Source organism: Ochotona princeps, chromosome 2, assembly GCF_030435755.1.
Source record: "Ochotona princeps isolate mOchPri1 chromosome 2, mOchPri1.hap1, whole genome shotgun sequence".
Taxonomy (NCBI): Eukaryota; Metazoa; Chordata; class Mammalia; order Lagomorpha; family Ochotonidae; genus Ochotona; species Ochotona princeps.
This window is the reverse complement of record NC_080833.1, coordinates 71,287,746-71,301,281: the sequence shown is the minus strand read 5'-3', so window position 1 is coordinate 71,301,281 and position 13,536 is coordinate 71,287,746. Positions and strand designations below refer to the sequence as shown.

Genomic DNA, 13,536 nt, shown 5'->3' with positions numbered 1-13,536 from the left:
GTGGCCTGGGAAAGCAGTCGAGGACGGCCCAATGCTTTGGGACCCTGCACCCGAGAGGGAGACCCGGAAGAGGTTCCAGGTTCCCGGCTTCAGATTGGCGCGCACCGGCCCGTTGCGGCTTACTTGGAGAGTGAATCATCGGACGGAAGATCTTCCTCTCTGTCTCTCCTCCCCTCTGTATATCTGACTTTGTAATAAACTGAATAAATCTTTAAAAAAAAAAAAAAGTGAAGCAGTTGGGACTTAAACTCACACCCATTTGGGATTCCAGTATTGCAAGTAGTAGCTTAACACACTTATTCACAATATTAACCCCAAATTTAATGATATCTTAAGGAATGGTTTCCTGTGGTTATGGACAAGGAGGCATCATTCCAGAATTTTATAACTATTAACATGAAGAGATAAATAATGGGATTGCTTGCTTTTGAATGTGGATTTTAACTAGGTTCATCAACCCTCATTTGATAGAAAATGCCTTTTTCAGGTACAAAAATTACAAAGTATCATTGCAAGTAGAGCTACTCAGTATAATCATGATATGAAAAGAAAAGAACGAGAATACAATAAATTAAAGGAACGTCTACATCAGCTGGTGATGAACAAAAAGGATAAAAAAATAGGTAAGCAACTGGCTGAGTACAACTGTAGGAGTACATTAATGTTATGCTAAGAAATGTGAAAGGATTCAGCTCAGTAACTGTTGAGGCAGTATTTTCATGCTTTGTGCAATTGGTTTTAGATGGTCTTCATCTGTATAAGCCAGAAATATAGACAACTGCTTTGTGAAAGTTACTTTGCTTTGCTGCATTAGTTGCACATGCTGTTTTAACGTAACTGGAATCGTGTTAATCCTAGAGGAGCACAGAGCTGGGGACAATCTAGTCTTCCAAAGAAAAGAACCAGTACTATGAAAAACCAGCATCAATTTCCAAGTATCAAAAAAATGAATTTGGAATTAACTTCATAAAATTGTTCTTGGATCAAATCATTCATGTCAGTTGAGTTCCTTTCATTAAGTTTAAGTGCATTCTGAAGCACTTAGTTGTAGGGCTAGACTGTACAAGTTATGTGTGTCAAATACATTTTTTCTGATGTTGTTCTCCAACTATAATTGACAACCATTTCAGCATAAATATATGCATCATTTCAAGTAAACAGTGTAGATTATGAACTAAACCAACACATACACAAAAGTGGAGCTATACAACACAGTTTGTGCTGGCCAGATATAATTCAGGAACAAGAAAGCTACATTTGTTCGTTGAGGTGTGGTTCCTGTATGCATTTCATGCAGGCTTCTACCAGCATTTTGCAGTGGGATTCCTCAGTTGTCTCTCCTAACTAAGCTGAGCTTGGGTTTCTGCACCCACGGGTGAACATCTGTTTCAGGCCGTGACACAGTAAGCTCTGCCTGCTGTCAGCAAGCATCACTGTTGTTCTTCGTAGCAGAGATGGTGCAGTCACTCGAATGTTTTATTTTGAAAACCATTGAAAACTATTAAGCAGTTAAGACAAGATGGAGTGATCTTTAAGTGTTCTGAGTTAATAAACCTTATGTCTTCAGAAAACATTGCTTTTTAAGGTTGGTTAGCCTTGTATTCATTCTTTGATGAATGAGAGAGCAGGGTGAAGTGCTAGGAGTGTAGAAATAACATCTAGTTAGAAAAGCTTGAAATAGTTCAGTATAGAAACAGAACCCATTGATAAGGGCTTAGCTGTTTCCCAGTCCATATCAATTGGAAGCAGCAATTTCATAATGTTTGCAGGGGGCCGGATGCTTTGTTCACTTGTAATATGTGGTTTAATATTTTTTTCAGTATTCTTAACTCTTCTTTGGTGCCCACTTTTATTATTCTTACCATATCAATGAAGACACAGATTTAACCTACTTCAGTACTTTCAGGCAGTAAAACTAGAATTTGAAATTAGGCTGTTTGAGGTAAATCTTAAGTTATCTGCCAAGCTGACCCCTGATGTGTTTAGATTGCATTAGAGTTGTCAACACCTGTATTTGTATGGTAAGAATTTGTTTTGTGTGTTCATGTTTGTGTAGCCATGGACGTTTTAAATTATGTGGGGAGAGCAGATGGAAAAAGAGGCTCCTGGAGGACTGGTAAAACCGAAGCCAGGTAAAGTCTGACAGAACTAGACAGATTTAATCAGACTTAACTTTTTTCTATGCTATATTTTCATATTCAACGATTTCTTTCTCAGGAATGAAGACGAAATGTATAAAATTCTCTTAAATGATTATGAATATCGTCAGAAACAAATCCTAATGGAAAATGCTGAACTTAAGAAGGTTCTTCAACAAATGAAAAAGGAAATGATTTCTCTTCTTTCTCCCCAAAAAAAGAAACCCAGAGAACGAGCAGATGATGGTACAGGAACTGTAAGTGGGCCCCCCCCCAATACAGTCTCAGATTGCTGCATACAACGGTCAAACTCCGGATGGGAATTCTAAGGAGGGCCTGATTGGTTTTAGGAGTAAGGGATACTTGGTGATGTGCAGCCTTCAGTTTCCATGACAACCATGTAACCATCTCTGCAGACATGCCTGGGAAATCATGGAGGTGACCTTCTGGGGACTTCCTTTGTACTAAGCACTGTGATAAACACATTATAAGCATTGTCTAATTTGATCACATTTCTCATATGAAAAAGTATGTCAAATATTATAGTAATTTAATGACTTTAATGCCATGCTTAGTGCAGTTTTATAGATGGGGACTCTGAAGCACGATGGTTACTGCTCAGCATTACATACAGTAGAACTAGGACTAACATCAAAATCTGGCCTGCTCGAGCTTTATGGCCTCAGTGGAACAGCTTCTGGCAAGGATGCTGGGCCAGGTGCCCTTTGGATTTAGTTAAAACATCGTGAAGTCTACATAGAGAGTGAAACTCAGGTTAACTTTGGAAAACAAGCACTCATGGGGTCCATAAATTTATTGAATGTTCATGATGTTTTATTCTCTTAAGAAAAAATATTTAAACTTTTTTTAAAGGTTGTCTTTTTGGAGGAGAAGGGGAGACATGATTATTTATTCCATCTGTTAGGTGCTGTCATAGCATGCTGCAAGATGTAAAGCAGACCAATTAGGGCAGCCAAGGAAGGAAACGAGAAAATGACATTTGGCTTAGGTTTTAAAAAGCGAGTTGGTGTTCCTGAGCCAGAACACATGAGGAAAGAAAGCATTTGACACGGGGGATGATAAATGCAGAGGTCTGAAAAAAGTCACAGAATAGCAGAAATTCTTTTTACTTCATTACTTTACAACTACGGTTAAATTCCAGGTTCCACGAAGTTCACGTTAGTGATTACAGTCTGAAAATAGCAGTGTTGATGGAAAAAGTTCATTGCCAGCAAGTCACTAAAACTTGTTCTTTAAACCTCTATTTGAGGATTATTTATTTTGTACTGTCACAGACTGAGCAAACCAATAAGCCCATTTCACCTTGTTTTTTTCCATAAAGCATCCTATGTGTGAGGTACAGCACGGCAGTGACATTGGCAAGGCTGGTGATGAGGTCAGCCTGCTGCACACTGCCCGAGTGCTTGAAGCCATGGAGCTCTTCCTTTTGTACCTCTCTCCCTTGCAGGCTTCCTCTGATGTGGAAGACGATGCTGGGGAACTGAACAGAGAGAGCATGTGGGAGCTTTCCTGTGAGACCGTGAGAGAGCAGCTTACCAACAGCATCAGGAAACAGTGGAGAATTCTGAAAAGTCATGTCGAAAAGCTCGATAACCAAGGTAGCTATTGCTTCTCTGCATGTGAAGTGAGTCGTGAGGCTCAGTGGAAAGCCACATTGTGGGTGCAGACTCTGCACTGTAGCTCAGTCTGGTGATCTGAAAGCAAGATGGTGCCTGCTTTTACACATGGGGTTTGAATCTCACTAAGAAAAGTACACACGCTCCATGTGGCTCTCTTTAAAAGAGAGTGCTGTGTTTCCAACTACTCTTAATTCCTCATGCAGTGGAGACAAGAGACTTGAACCTTTTTTTTTTTTATTAATCTTGTAAATCAAGAAATACTTGGCATCATGTAGTATGACCTTTTGCTTCTTGTATTTTGCAAAATTTTTTTTAACAGTTTATTTGAAAAGCAGAGTTGCAAAGGAGAGGATCAAGAGAGAGCAGTATTTCCATCTGCTGGTTCATTTGCTAAATGGCCACGTCAGTCAGGGCTAGGCCATGCTGAAGGTGGGAGCCTAGATGGAACTCTGTTCTGGTCTCCTATTTGCGGAGGGCGGGAGCCCACGCCTCTTTCACTGCTTTTCCAGTGTCATTGACAGGGCCTGGCTCAGAAGTACAACAGCTGATGCTTGAACTCACACCCATATGAAGATGCTGGTATTGCAGTCATTGGCTTAACCTACTGTGCCAGTCTTCAGTAATATCTGTACTTCTGATATTTTGCCTTGTTAGGTATATTTTGCATACTTTTCAGTCAGGAAAATTAGATTATGCTCAATAGTGAAGTCTGTTTAAAGAAAATGCAGTTTAAATTGTCAAAACCAGCAGCTCAATGCCAACTTTACATAATAAAAAATACTCAGCAAAATTATGTATGAAAATTAATTTACGTGAGATTTTATTCTTTTCAGTCATCAATGCCTGCTGACAATACCAGGTGTGTTTGAACTTCATATTTGTTGAATTTAATCACAGCAAAAGTTATACCACTGCATTTGAGGCAATATTGTTATTTTTCTCTTCTATGAATGTAGCATATCACCTGTTTTTAATTAGCACATGTTATTGTATAAATGCAGATTACCAATTGAATGTTGGCAGTAGCGCTCTTTGTGAGGATATAATTTCATCCTGGAATTATACAAATGTGTAGTTCTATGAACACCTAGATGCTATGTTTTTTAAATTTTTCATAGTTTTAAGATAATATACATTTAGTATTTTTATAGCCTATGGATTTTTTAAAGATTTATTTTCCTTGTAAGTTGGAGTTATGGAATGAGAGAAAAGGAGAGACAAAAAAGATCTTCATCTGCTGGTTCACTCCTCAGATGGCTGCACTGCTTAGAGCTTGACCCATCTAGTCCAGAGTTGGAAGCCAGCAGCTGCTTTTGAGTTTCCTGCGTTCGGAGGCACAATCTTATGACATTCTCTGCTGCTTTCCCAGGCCACAAGCAGGGAGTTGGATCGGAAATGGAACAGCCAGTACACAAACTGGTGCCTGTATGGGATGCGAGCACCACAGGTGGAGGATTAGCTTGTTACATCACCGCATCAGCCCCAGCTTGGGAAATTGTAACAGGCCAAAGAAAAAAACTCCATTTTAGAAAACCTGTTAGATTCTAGAAAGAGGGAAGTTTAAAGTCTTGATTTTAAAATATGTATCTCAAAATACCGAAGACTTAATGATAGCTGTTAAGCATTTGCCTTTTTTTTCTCTGTGTGCATTAGTTTCTAAGGTACATGTAGAAGGTCTTAATGATGAAGATGTAATATCACGACAAGACCATGAACAAGAAACTGAAAAACTAGAATTAGAAATTCAGCACTGTAAAGAAATGATTAAAACTCAACAACAACTTTTACAGGTAAATGTGAATTACCTTTCAAAGCTGTTCCACTCTGAAAGGCCAGAGTTTTATACTCTTACTAGATTTTCATTCCTGTATTTGATACAAGTATACAACATTTTTCCAGTCTAAACTGTTGTTTGCTAATAAATATGTTACCGTTCTTTTAATAGTTCATGCTTTGCTAGTTGACTTAGTACCACTTGGGCATTGAGAATCCCGCTTGATTTTGTTTAATTTCAGTCTTTTTACTAAAGCTTAACCTGCCGTCCCTTGCTTTAGTTTTGGCTTGTTGGAGTGTTGTTGGGACTTACTAAATTTTAAAATTTAATAGCAGCAGCTCGCTACTGCATGTGATGATGATACCACTTCACTATTACGAGACTGTTATTTGTTAGAAGAAAAAGAACGCCTCAAAGAAGAATGGTCTCTTTTTAAAGAGCAGAAAAAGAATTTTGAGAGAGAACGAAGAAGCTTTACAGAGGCTGCTATTCGCCTAGGCTTGGAGGTATTAACTGTGGGATTCATGAAAATTCAGGGGCGGGTCATCAGTAGGCTACTCTACATTCTGCTGTTAATTGCTTCTTTGCTATCTTGGTTTTTTCTTAAGTATTTCAGCTGAAAGGCTGAGTATATAAACTATCAGAATTCAGAATTTTTTAAAGACATATTTTTTAATTGGAAAGGCCCGGAGTCACAGAGAAGAAGAGACAGAGTTTTTCCATCTCTTGCATTGTCACTCCCCAGTGCTGGCTAGAGCTGGGCTGCTCTGAAGTTAGGAATCAGGAGCTTCTTCAGGTTTCCTGCGTGAGTGCAGAGGCCCAAGCACTAAGCCATCCTCTGCTGCTTTCCCAGGCACATTAGCAGGGAGCTGGATTGGAAGTGGAGCAGCCAGGAATGGAACCAGCGTCTGCATGGGATGCCAGTGCCATAGCTTGTCCCCAGCCCCTGGAGTATTATCTTTTTCACCTGACCAGATTTAAAAATGAAATTTTTTTTAAAAACTATTTAGCATTTCATCATTCTTTCAAATTGGCTTCCTACTGTTGAGTGTGTAGTTTCACACAGGAGAAGGCATCTTTGGGGCATCTGTCATTTAACCATCACAGTAGTGTGGGCATCAGAAGACAGTGTACCCAAAAGCATTTTGTCTCCATCTCTAGTCCTTCCCGCAGGGCTGCATGTGTTAAGAGTTCAGTAACGATGTGGTTTGTTGTATTTATAGTGCACTTCTACTGATGGCTTCTTTTGTTGTTTTGTTTTGCTTTGTTTTGTTTTTTGGTAGGAGGGGCCTCAAAACCCTCATGGAAAATTTGCAGCTTTTAATTTTATTTTTCGTCAATTTTTTGGAACCTTCTCTTATTGCCCTTTTAAAAATAGAGAAATTAACATCTGAATATAACTAAAAAAATTTAAATTCATACCAAAAGGTACGAAGTGAGAAAATGTGCTCCTCTATCCTCACTTGCACTCCTGAGAAGAACATTTCAGGATTTTGCTTTATTGCTTGAGTTTTATTTTTAGAATTTATCCTTTGAATTACCTAATGTACTCAATTTTTAAAATTTTATGTATTTATTTGAGGTGCAGAGTTAGAGAGAGAGAGATCTCCCACCCAATGTTGGGTCATTTGCTAAATAGTTAATTGGCTGGAGCTGGGAGAGGCCAGAATAGGAAGCCAGGAACCTTGTCCAAATCTCCCGCATGGTTGCAGGGACCCAGGCACGTGGGTCATCTGCTGATGTTTTTGCCAGACGCATTAGTTGGCAATTGGAACCGAAGTGGAGAGGCTGGAACTCGAGCCAGTGCATATAAGGGGTGCTGGTGTCATAGTGACTTTTATCGGCCACTGTCCTATTCTAAAACATATATAGGTCCAGTTAGGCAGATAGCAAATACAGACAACTAGAGAAATCACATAAAATGGCAACGGTGTGGATGTTGACATACTGATCGTTGTTTCCTTGGTTTGCTTTTGATGGTAGAGAAAGGCATTTGAAGAAGAACGGGCCAGTTGGTTAAAGCAGCAGTTTTTAAACATGACTACCTTTGACCACCAGAACTCAGAAAATGTGAAACTTTTCAGTGCCTTCTCAGGAAGTAAGTGTGCCTTCTCATAAACTCCTGTCTGAAAACACACTTAAATAAAGCACATAGGTTATTAACATAAAACTACGAAGATCACCAATAAGAGCTCTTTAACTGGAACTAAAAGTCAACTTTAATATTTTGTTTACTGTTGTCAAACTGGAAATGACAGGAAAACTGTGCATAATAAAGTAACTTTGTTCTAAATGTGTCACAATGTCCGTTTTGACTATTCTCATTCTAGAAGTATTTTTTAATGTAGTTCCTTCTAAATATTTGCAGAATGTGTAGGAATAATCACAGTTAGTGAAATTCAAATTAACATTTTTTATTTTTTTTTACCTCCCTCAGAACTCTAATGACTCATGCCAGTTAGTTGCCTTGACTGTATTTAATGCTTCATCATTAATATGCACTGCTTTTGCACCCCCCACACCCGTACCCTTCCACCCCTGCATTTTTTTTCAGCAGGTTCTGACCAGGACAATCTTATAATGCCCTCAAGGCTGCGGCAAAAGAAGCCTCACGGTGTACCTAACGGGTCTCCAGTTTGCACATCTAAGCTGACTCAGTCTCTTCCTGCCTCACCTTCTACTTCAGACTTTTGCCAGACACGTTCCTGTGTGTCTGAACATAGGTATTTGTCCGTGGGAGATTTTTCTCGCTCAGTTTTCAAACTGCTTAACTTGTACTGTTAAGGAAAAAATGGTCTATCTGTTGTATTGGTGATAATAGAGACTTTGAAGAGGAGTTTAGTTGATTGATTTTTTTTTGAAGATTTATTTATTTGAAACAGTTCCAGAGAGGGGGAGAAGGCTAAGACAGAGGTTCCATCCACTTGTCTATTCCCCAGATGGCCACAACTGCCAAAACTGAGCTAGGCCGAAGGTGGGAGCTAGGAAATTCATCTGATTCTCCCACATGGTTAGCAGGGGCCCAAGGGCTTGGCCTGTCCTCTGCTCCTTTTTCCAGGCATTAGCCGGGAACTGAATGGGGATGGGAAGCCTGTATCACAAGTGATGGCTTTACCTTCAGTGCCCCAAAGCCAGCTCAATAGATTGATTTCCTCATTCTACAAATAGCTTTCTCTGTCCCTACATGATTTTCTTTCCCTCTCTCCCTCCCTTCCTTCCTTCCTTTCTTGCTCCTTTCCTTTTCCTTTTCCTTTTCATTCTTTGTTATTTATTTTCATCTGGAAGGTATAGTTAGAGGAGAGAAAGTGTTCTTTATCCACTAGTTCACTCCCCAAATGACTAAAACAGCCAGAGCTGGACCTGTCTGAAGCCAGAAGCCTGGAGCTTCTTCCAGGTCTCCCATGTTGGGTGTAGGGTCCCTAGGACTTGGGCTGTCTTTCACTGCTTTCCCAGGCACATTAACAGGAAGCTGGATTGCAAGTGGAGCAGCAGGGACCTGAACCAACACCCACCACCCATATGGGATGATGGCACTGCATGTAGAGGCTCGATCTACAACACCACAGTGCCTGCCCCATACATCTTTTTCTTAGATACAGTGTCAGTACCCTGCTTCAGAGCCGATGCCAAGATTAATTTTGAACTAAGCATAGGAAACAAAGAGTATTCTTAGTAAAGAAAGAGCAGTAGATACAGATTTGGTGTAATGTGTTAAGCCATTTCTGAAAACTCTCACCTGTGCCGCAGGACCTGGGAGCAAATTCCAGCTAGTCTGTGCTTCCAGGCCAGCCTCCTGCTGATGCATGCCTCAGGGAGAGGCATCAAATGATAGCGCAAGTGCTAGGGTCCCTTTGTCCCGTACCAGTGCTGACTGACCTGCCATTTGGGGAGTGAATCCCCAAGTGAAAAATGTCTTTGTGTGTCTCTCCCTTCCTCTCTGTATTTCTGCCTTTCAAACAAGTATGTCATTAAAAGAAGGTAGCAAGGAGTAAAAAGAAAAAAAATCAAAGGGTAAAGTTAGCAAGTGCAGTGATGATCTTTCCTCTTAAGCTGGGAGACAGGGTCCCGAGGGCCTGCGGTTTTACAAGTGCCTTGGAATGTGAGAGTCATGGCTGCAAGCAAACTTGGCCCGTGGTAGAGAAATTGGTGTAGTAGAACTAAGTACTAAGCCAGCTGGCTGTCAGGCCAAGAATTATAAAACAGATTTTAAAACCAGATATGAAGCTCTTTAAAAGAAGGATAAGACACTGCAATTTGTAATTGCTTTCCAGAGAAAGGAGGATTGGGGACTGCAATCCAGCACTGGGGGGTATCACATGCTGAGCAGGAAGACTGCCAGAACTGCAGGGATCCTGAGGCAGGACGGCACATTTGCGAGGTGAAGCCAGGGCTTCCATCTGGGTTTCCAAACGTGGGTATCAGGAACTAAGTTACTTAAGCCATCATGTTGGCTCTCAGTGTACACAGAAGGAAGCTGGAATCAGATAGGGAGGCAAGACTACAGTCATCACACCACAAAACCTGTCCCCTGCTCAGCAGTTACTGGCTTGTGAGCAGTATTATTTATATAAAACCTTATTCCACTTCACTTGTGCATTCTCTGTCGCTCACTCACACACATTTGGAGTAAATCTGTAAAGAATTTTAGTCTATATTTACAGATCAAATATTGTTCTAAAAGCAATGGAAAAGCATTGGAGAGTTTTAAATAGAAGCTTGGAAACAATTTCAAGTTTTAAATAGAGTATGCTGTTTTTATTTTAGGAAAAAAGGATTTTAGGAGTCAGTGATATAAACCAGGAAAACAGTATTGGAACAGAAATGAGAAATGGTAATTTGGACAACAACCATAATGTAAAGATAGAAATGCTTAAATTTGGCGTATATTTTGAAGTTAGAATCAACAGGTTGACTGATATATCACATATGGGAAGCAGAAGTTTATAGACAAAAGATAATGTAAGAATTTGTTCATGCAGGCTATTACAGAAATTCCCAAATTTGACACAGATTCCTTGTCACCATTTGGAAATAATGCATTTTATGTCTTAAGGATAGTGTAACAAAATTGTCTCAGTAGTCTTTTTGTGTTTGAAATTTTTTACCTGACACAATTATTTTGGTTATGAGATATTCCTCAGAGGTGTTGCTTTGAGTTTTTTTTTTTTTAAAGATATCTTTTTTTTTTTTTTAAGATTTATTCAGTTTATTACAGCCAGATATACACAGAGGAGGAGAGACAGAGAGGAAGATCTTCCATCCGATGATCCACTCCCCAAGTGAGCCGCAACGGGCCGATGTGCGCCAATCCAATGCCGGGAACCTGGAACCTCTTCCGGGTCTCCCACGCGGGTACAGTGTCCCAATGCACTGGGCCGTCCTCAACTGCTTTCCCAGGCCACAAGCAGGGAGCTGGATGGGAAGTGGAGCTGCTGGGATTAGAACCGGCGCCCATATGGGATCCCGGGGCTTTCAAGGCGAGGACTTTCGCCGCTAGGCCACGCCGCTGGGCCCTGCTTTGAGTTTAATAAGCATAAAACACCCAGTGTTTAAGTGCTCTTGTCAAAGGGCATTGTGAATTAACTGTCAATATATATAAGACACTTAGTACATAGTACATTGTAAACCTTCAGTGACAGGCTATGGGAGAAAAAGATGTGATCAGAAATGTATTGTAAGAATGCTTTTTGTTTCTCATGTTCTGAAGCCTAGCCTCGCCAGCATCCATAGCATAGAAAATAAGATGTTGGTGCTTAAGAAACGGGCTGTTCCCGCGGCTCAGAACAAAACATAAAGGAGTCATGTGAAAAATAGAAAAGCCTTGCAGCTTCACATTGATTTCTTGAAATGGTAAATTATTTGAATTGGGATCTCTAGCTCCTGGAGCAACTTGGATTTGGGTTTATATTTAGAAAACAGCAAAATAATGTCTACGGTAGTGACCTCTTTGCTCCTTCACTGTAGAAGAGAATTCTGTGGATAGGCTATGTCTTCATGGTAACTCTCTTACTTACTTACAGAACTTGGCTGTGACAGCTCTGAGGAATTGGGATTTGGGGGACTGACTCATTGGAAGCAATTTTTTTATAAAGGATAAATCTGCGTAATCAGAAATTTTGATTAAGCTTTTAGAATTAGAAGTAATTTAAGTTTCTTAAGATTGCTGCATTATGAGGTCAGGTTAGGGTAAAGAAAAATCATACAATAATGTACATTTAGAAAAGTTTCTGTGAAAAAATATGCTATATATGCAATTGGTAAAAATGTGTCATTCATTCCCTGTACTTCACAGATTATTAATCAGTTAACTAGATTTCTTTGTCTTGAGACCGGTTCAACCTAAATAATCTGTCCTCAATGTGTAATCTCTGAATTACTGGTATAGGTTTTCTTTTTTTTTTAATATTTTTATTGCATTTTTTGAATTAATTTATGCATTAATTACATTGTATTACATGACAGTTTCATAGGTACTGGGATTTTCCCCACCCCTCCCCAAACCCTCCCCCCATGGTGGTATAGGTTTTCATTAAATATCTAGAGAGACAGATAGACATAGTAGGTGTGCGTGAGCAAAAATACGGAAAAACACATTAGAGATCTGGAAATAGTGGCAGAAAGCAGTGTGTGGAATGTCAGCTGAAAATCTCACATGTGCTCTGTCCACCTTAAGTTTTGTTTGGGAATGTGATTCAGAACAGACTTAAGGATAAATAGATTGGTCGATAGTTAAGTGAGATATAAAACTGGCCAGTGAGGCTGTTTGAAGCTGTTCTGTTTAATGTTGGTTTTTTTGTTTTTGTTTTTGTTTTTTTTTAGATTTATTTTATTTTTATTACAAAGTCAGATATACTGAGAGGAGGAGAGATAGAGAGGAAGTGGAGCTGCCGGGATTAGAACCAGCGGCCATATGGGATCAAGGCGAGGACCTTAGCCACCAGGCCATGCTGCCAAGCCCCCTGTTTAATGTTCTTGATGATGTGTCTTCAAAATATCCTTGGCACAGGGCAGAGGGGCCATGGGACTTCAGATGCATTCAGTTGTACCTAAAGTGTATGAGGAACAGGGGAGACTTAACGAAGATCGATCTTTTGTTTCCAACAGTTCAATCAATGTGCTTAATGTAACTCCTGAAGAAACTAAGCCAAATCAAGTGGGACGAGAATGTGCAAATCAGAAGTGGAGTATGGTGTCGAGACCTGGATCCCAGGAAGGTGGCTACAGTGGCTGCTTCTCCCCCTTCACAAATGCTCATGTGGAGAAAGATGACTTACCTTAGACTCGCCAGCCATGATGTCTTCATGAACCTGTTCATCCAACTTCACATCTGAGTTGAAAACAGGGTACAGGGTATATCATAAAGTTTGTCATCTCTGATGACTTCAGGTGGTCTGAGTGATCTGTTTGGACTCCCCTGTCTTCCCCCAAAGAGCTGAAACATGAAATCTGTTTAAACAGATCTAAAAGCTTTGGACATGTATTTATAGTAACAGAAGCATCTGGTTCTGTGAATAAAGGAATGTAAGGTGTTGGGGTAGAAACAAAGCACTAGAATGAGTTTCCTCTTAGAGGTAATAAAAACAGCACTTTTAGGAAATCAATTATTGTAAATGTTTTTGTCTCAAATATAGTTGGAATTGGAAGTTTAGTCTTTACTTGAATGTATACTGTAGATTTTTAACAAAGCAAGTTCTATATTTATTATGTTTAGTGTGATTTGAAATTACCTCTTTCATATGTTTTAAATAAAGTGAAAGTTATGTATGTTTTGTATATAGATACACATGATTATGTTAAAAGGCTTTAAGATATAGAGATTTCGCACAACCGTAAGTATAGCATTTCATGCCAATAAAAAATTTTTTGGTTAAATTCTGTTTATAGATATGTTAGGTCCATTGCCACATTGCATTTAAAATTTTTTTTAATTCATCTGGATGATATATAGTCAAAGTTGCACCATGAAGCAGAGTTCTTTAGATAA

At 39.5% G+C, this 13,536-nt stretch overlaps 1 protein-coding gene across 6 annotated transcripts in view; it reads left to right on the top strand.

The window, feature by feature from the left end:
• The window catches only part of SSX2IP (SSX family member 2 interacting protein), a 36,552-nt gene extending 23,620 nt beyond the window's left edge, over positions 1-12,932 (top strand). For 2 of the 6 annotated variants that reach the window (XM_058658687.1, XM_058658670.1), the window contains exons 6-14: positions 488-623; positions 2,057-2,132; positions 2,218-2,395; positions 3,607-3,757; positions 5,432-5,568; positions 5,885-6,058; positions 7,536-7,650; positions 8,110-8,275; positions 12,654-12,932. In XM_058658687.1, coding sequence (XP_058514670.1) covers positions 488-623; positions 2,057-2,132; positions 2,218-2,395; positions 3,607-3,757; positions 5,432-5,568; positions 5,885-6,058; positions 7,536-7,650; positions 8,110-8,275; positions 12,654-12,831 — 1,311 coding nt within the window. In that variant the 3' untranslated portion in view covers positions 12,832-12,932. The remainder of the gene's footprint in view (positions 1-487; positions 624-2,056; positions 2,133-2,217; positions 2,396-3,606; positions 3,758-5,431; positions 5,569-5,884; positions 6,059-7,535; positions 7,651-8,109; positions 8,276-12,653) is intronic. The other 4 variants (XM_058658685.1, XM_058658679.1, XM_058658672.1 and 1 more) reach the window with 4 other exon arrangements.
• Positions 12,933-13,536: the final 604 nt, after the last annotated feature.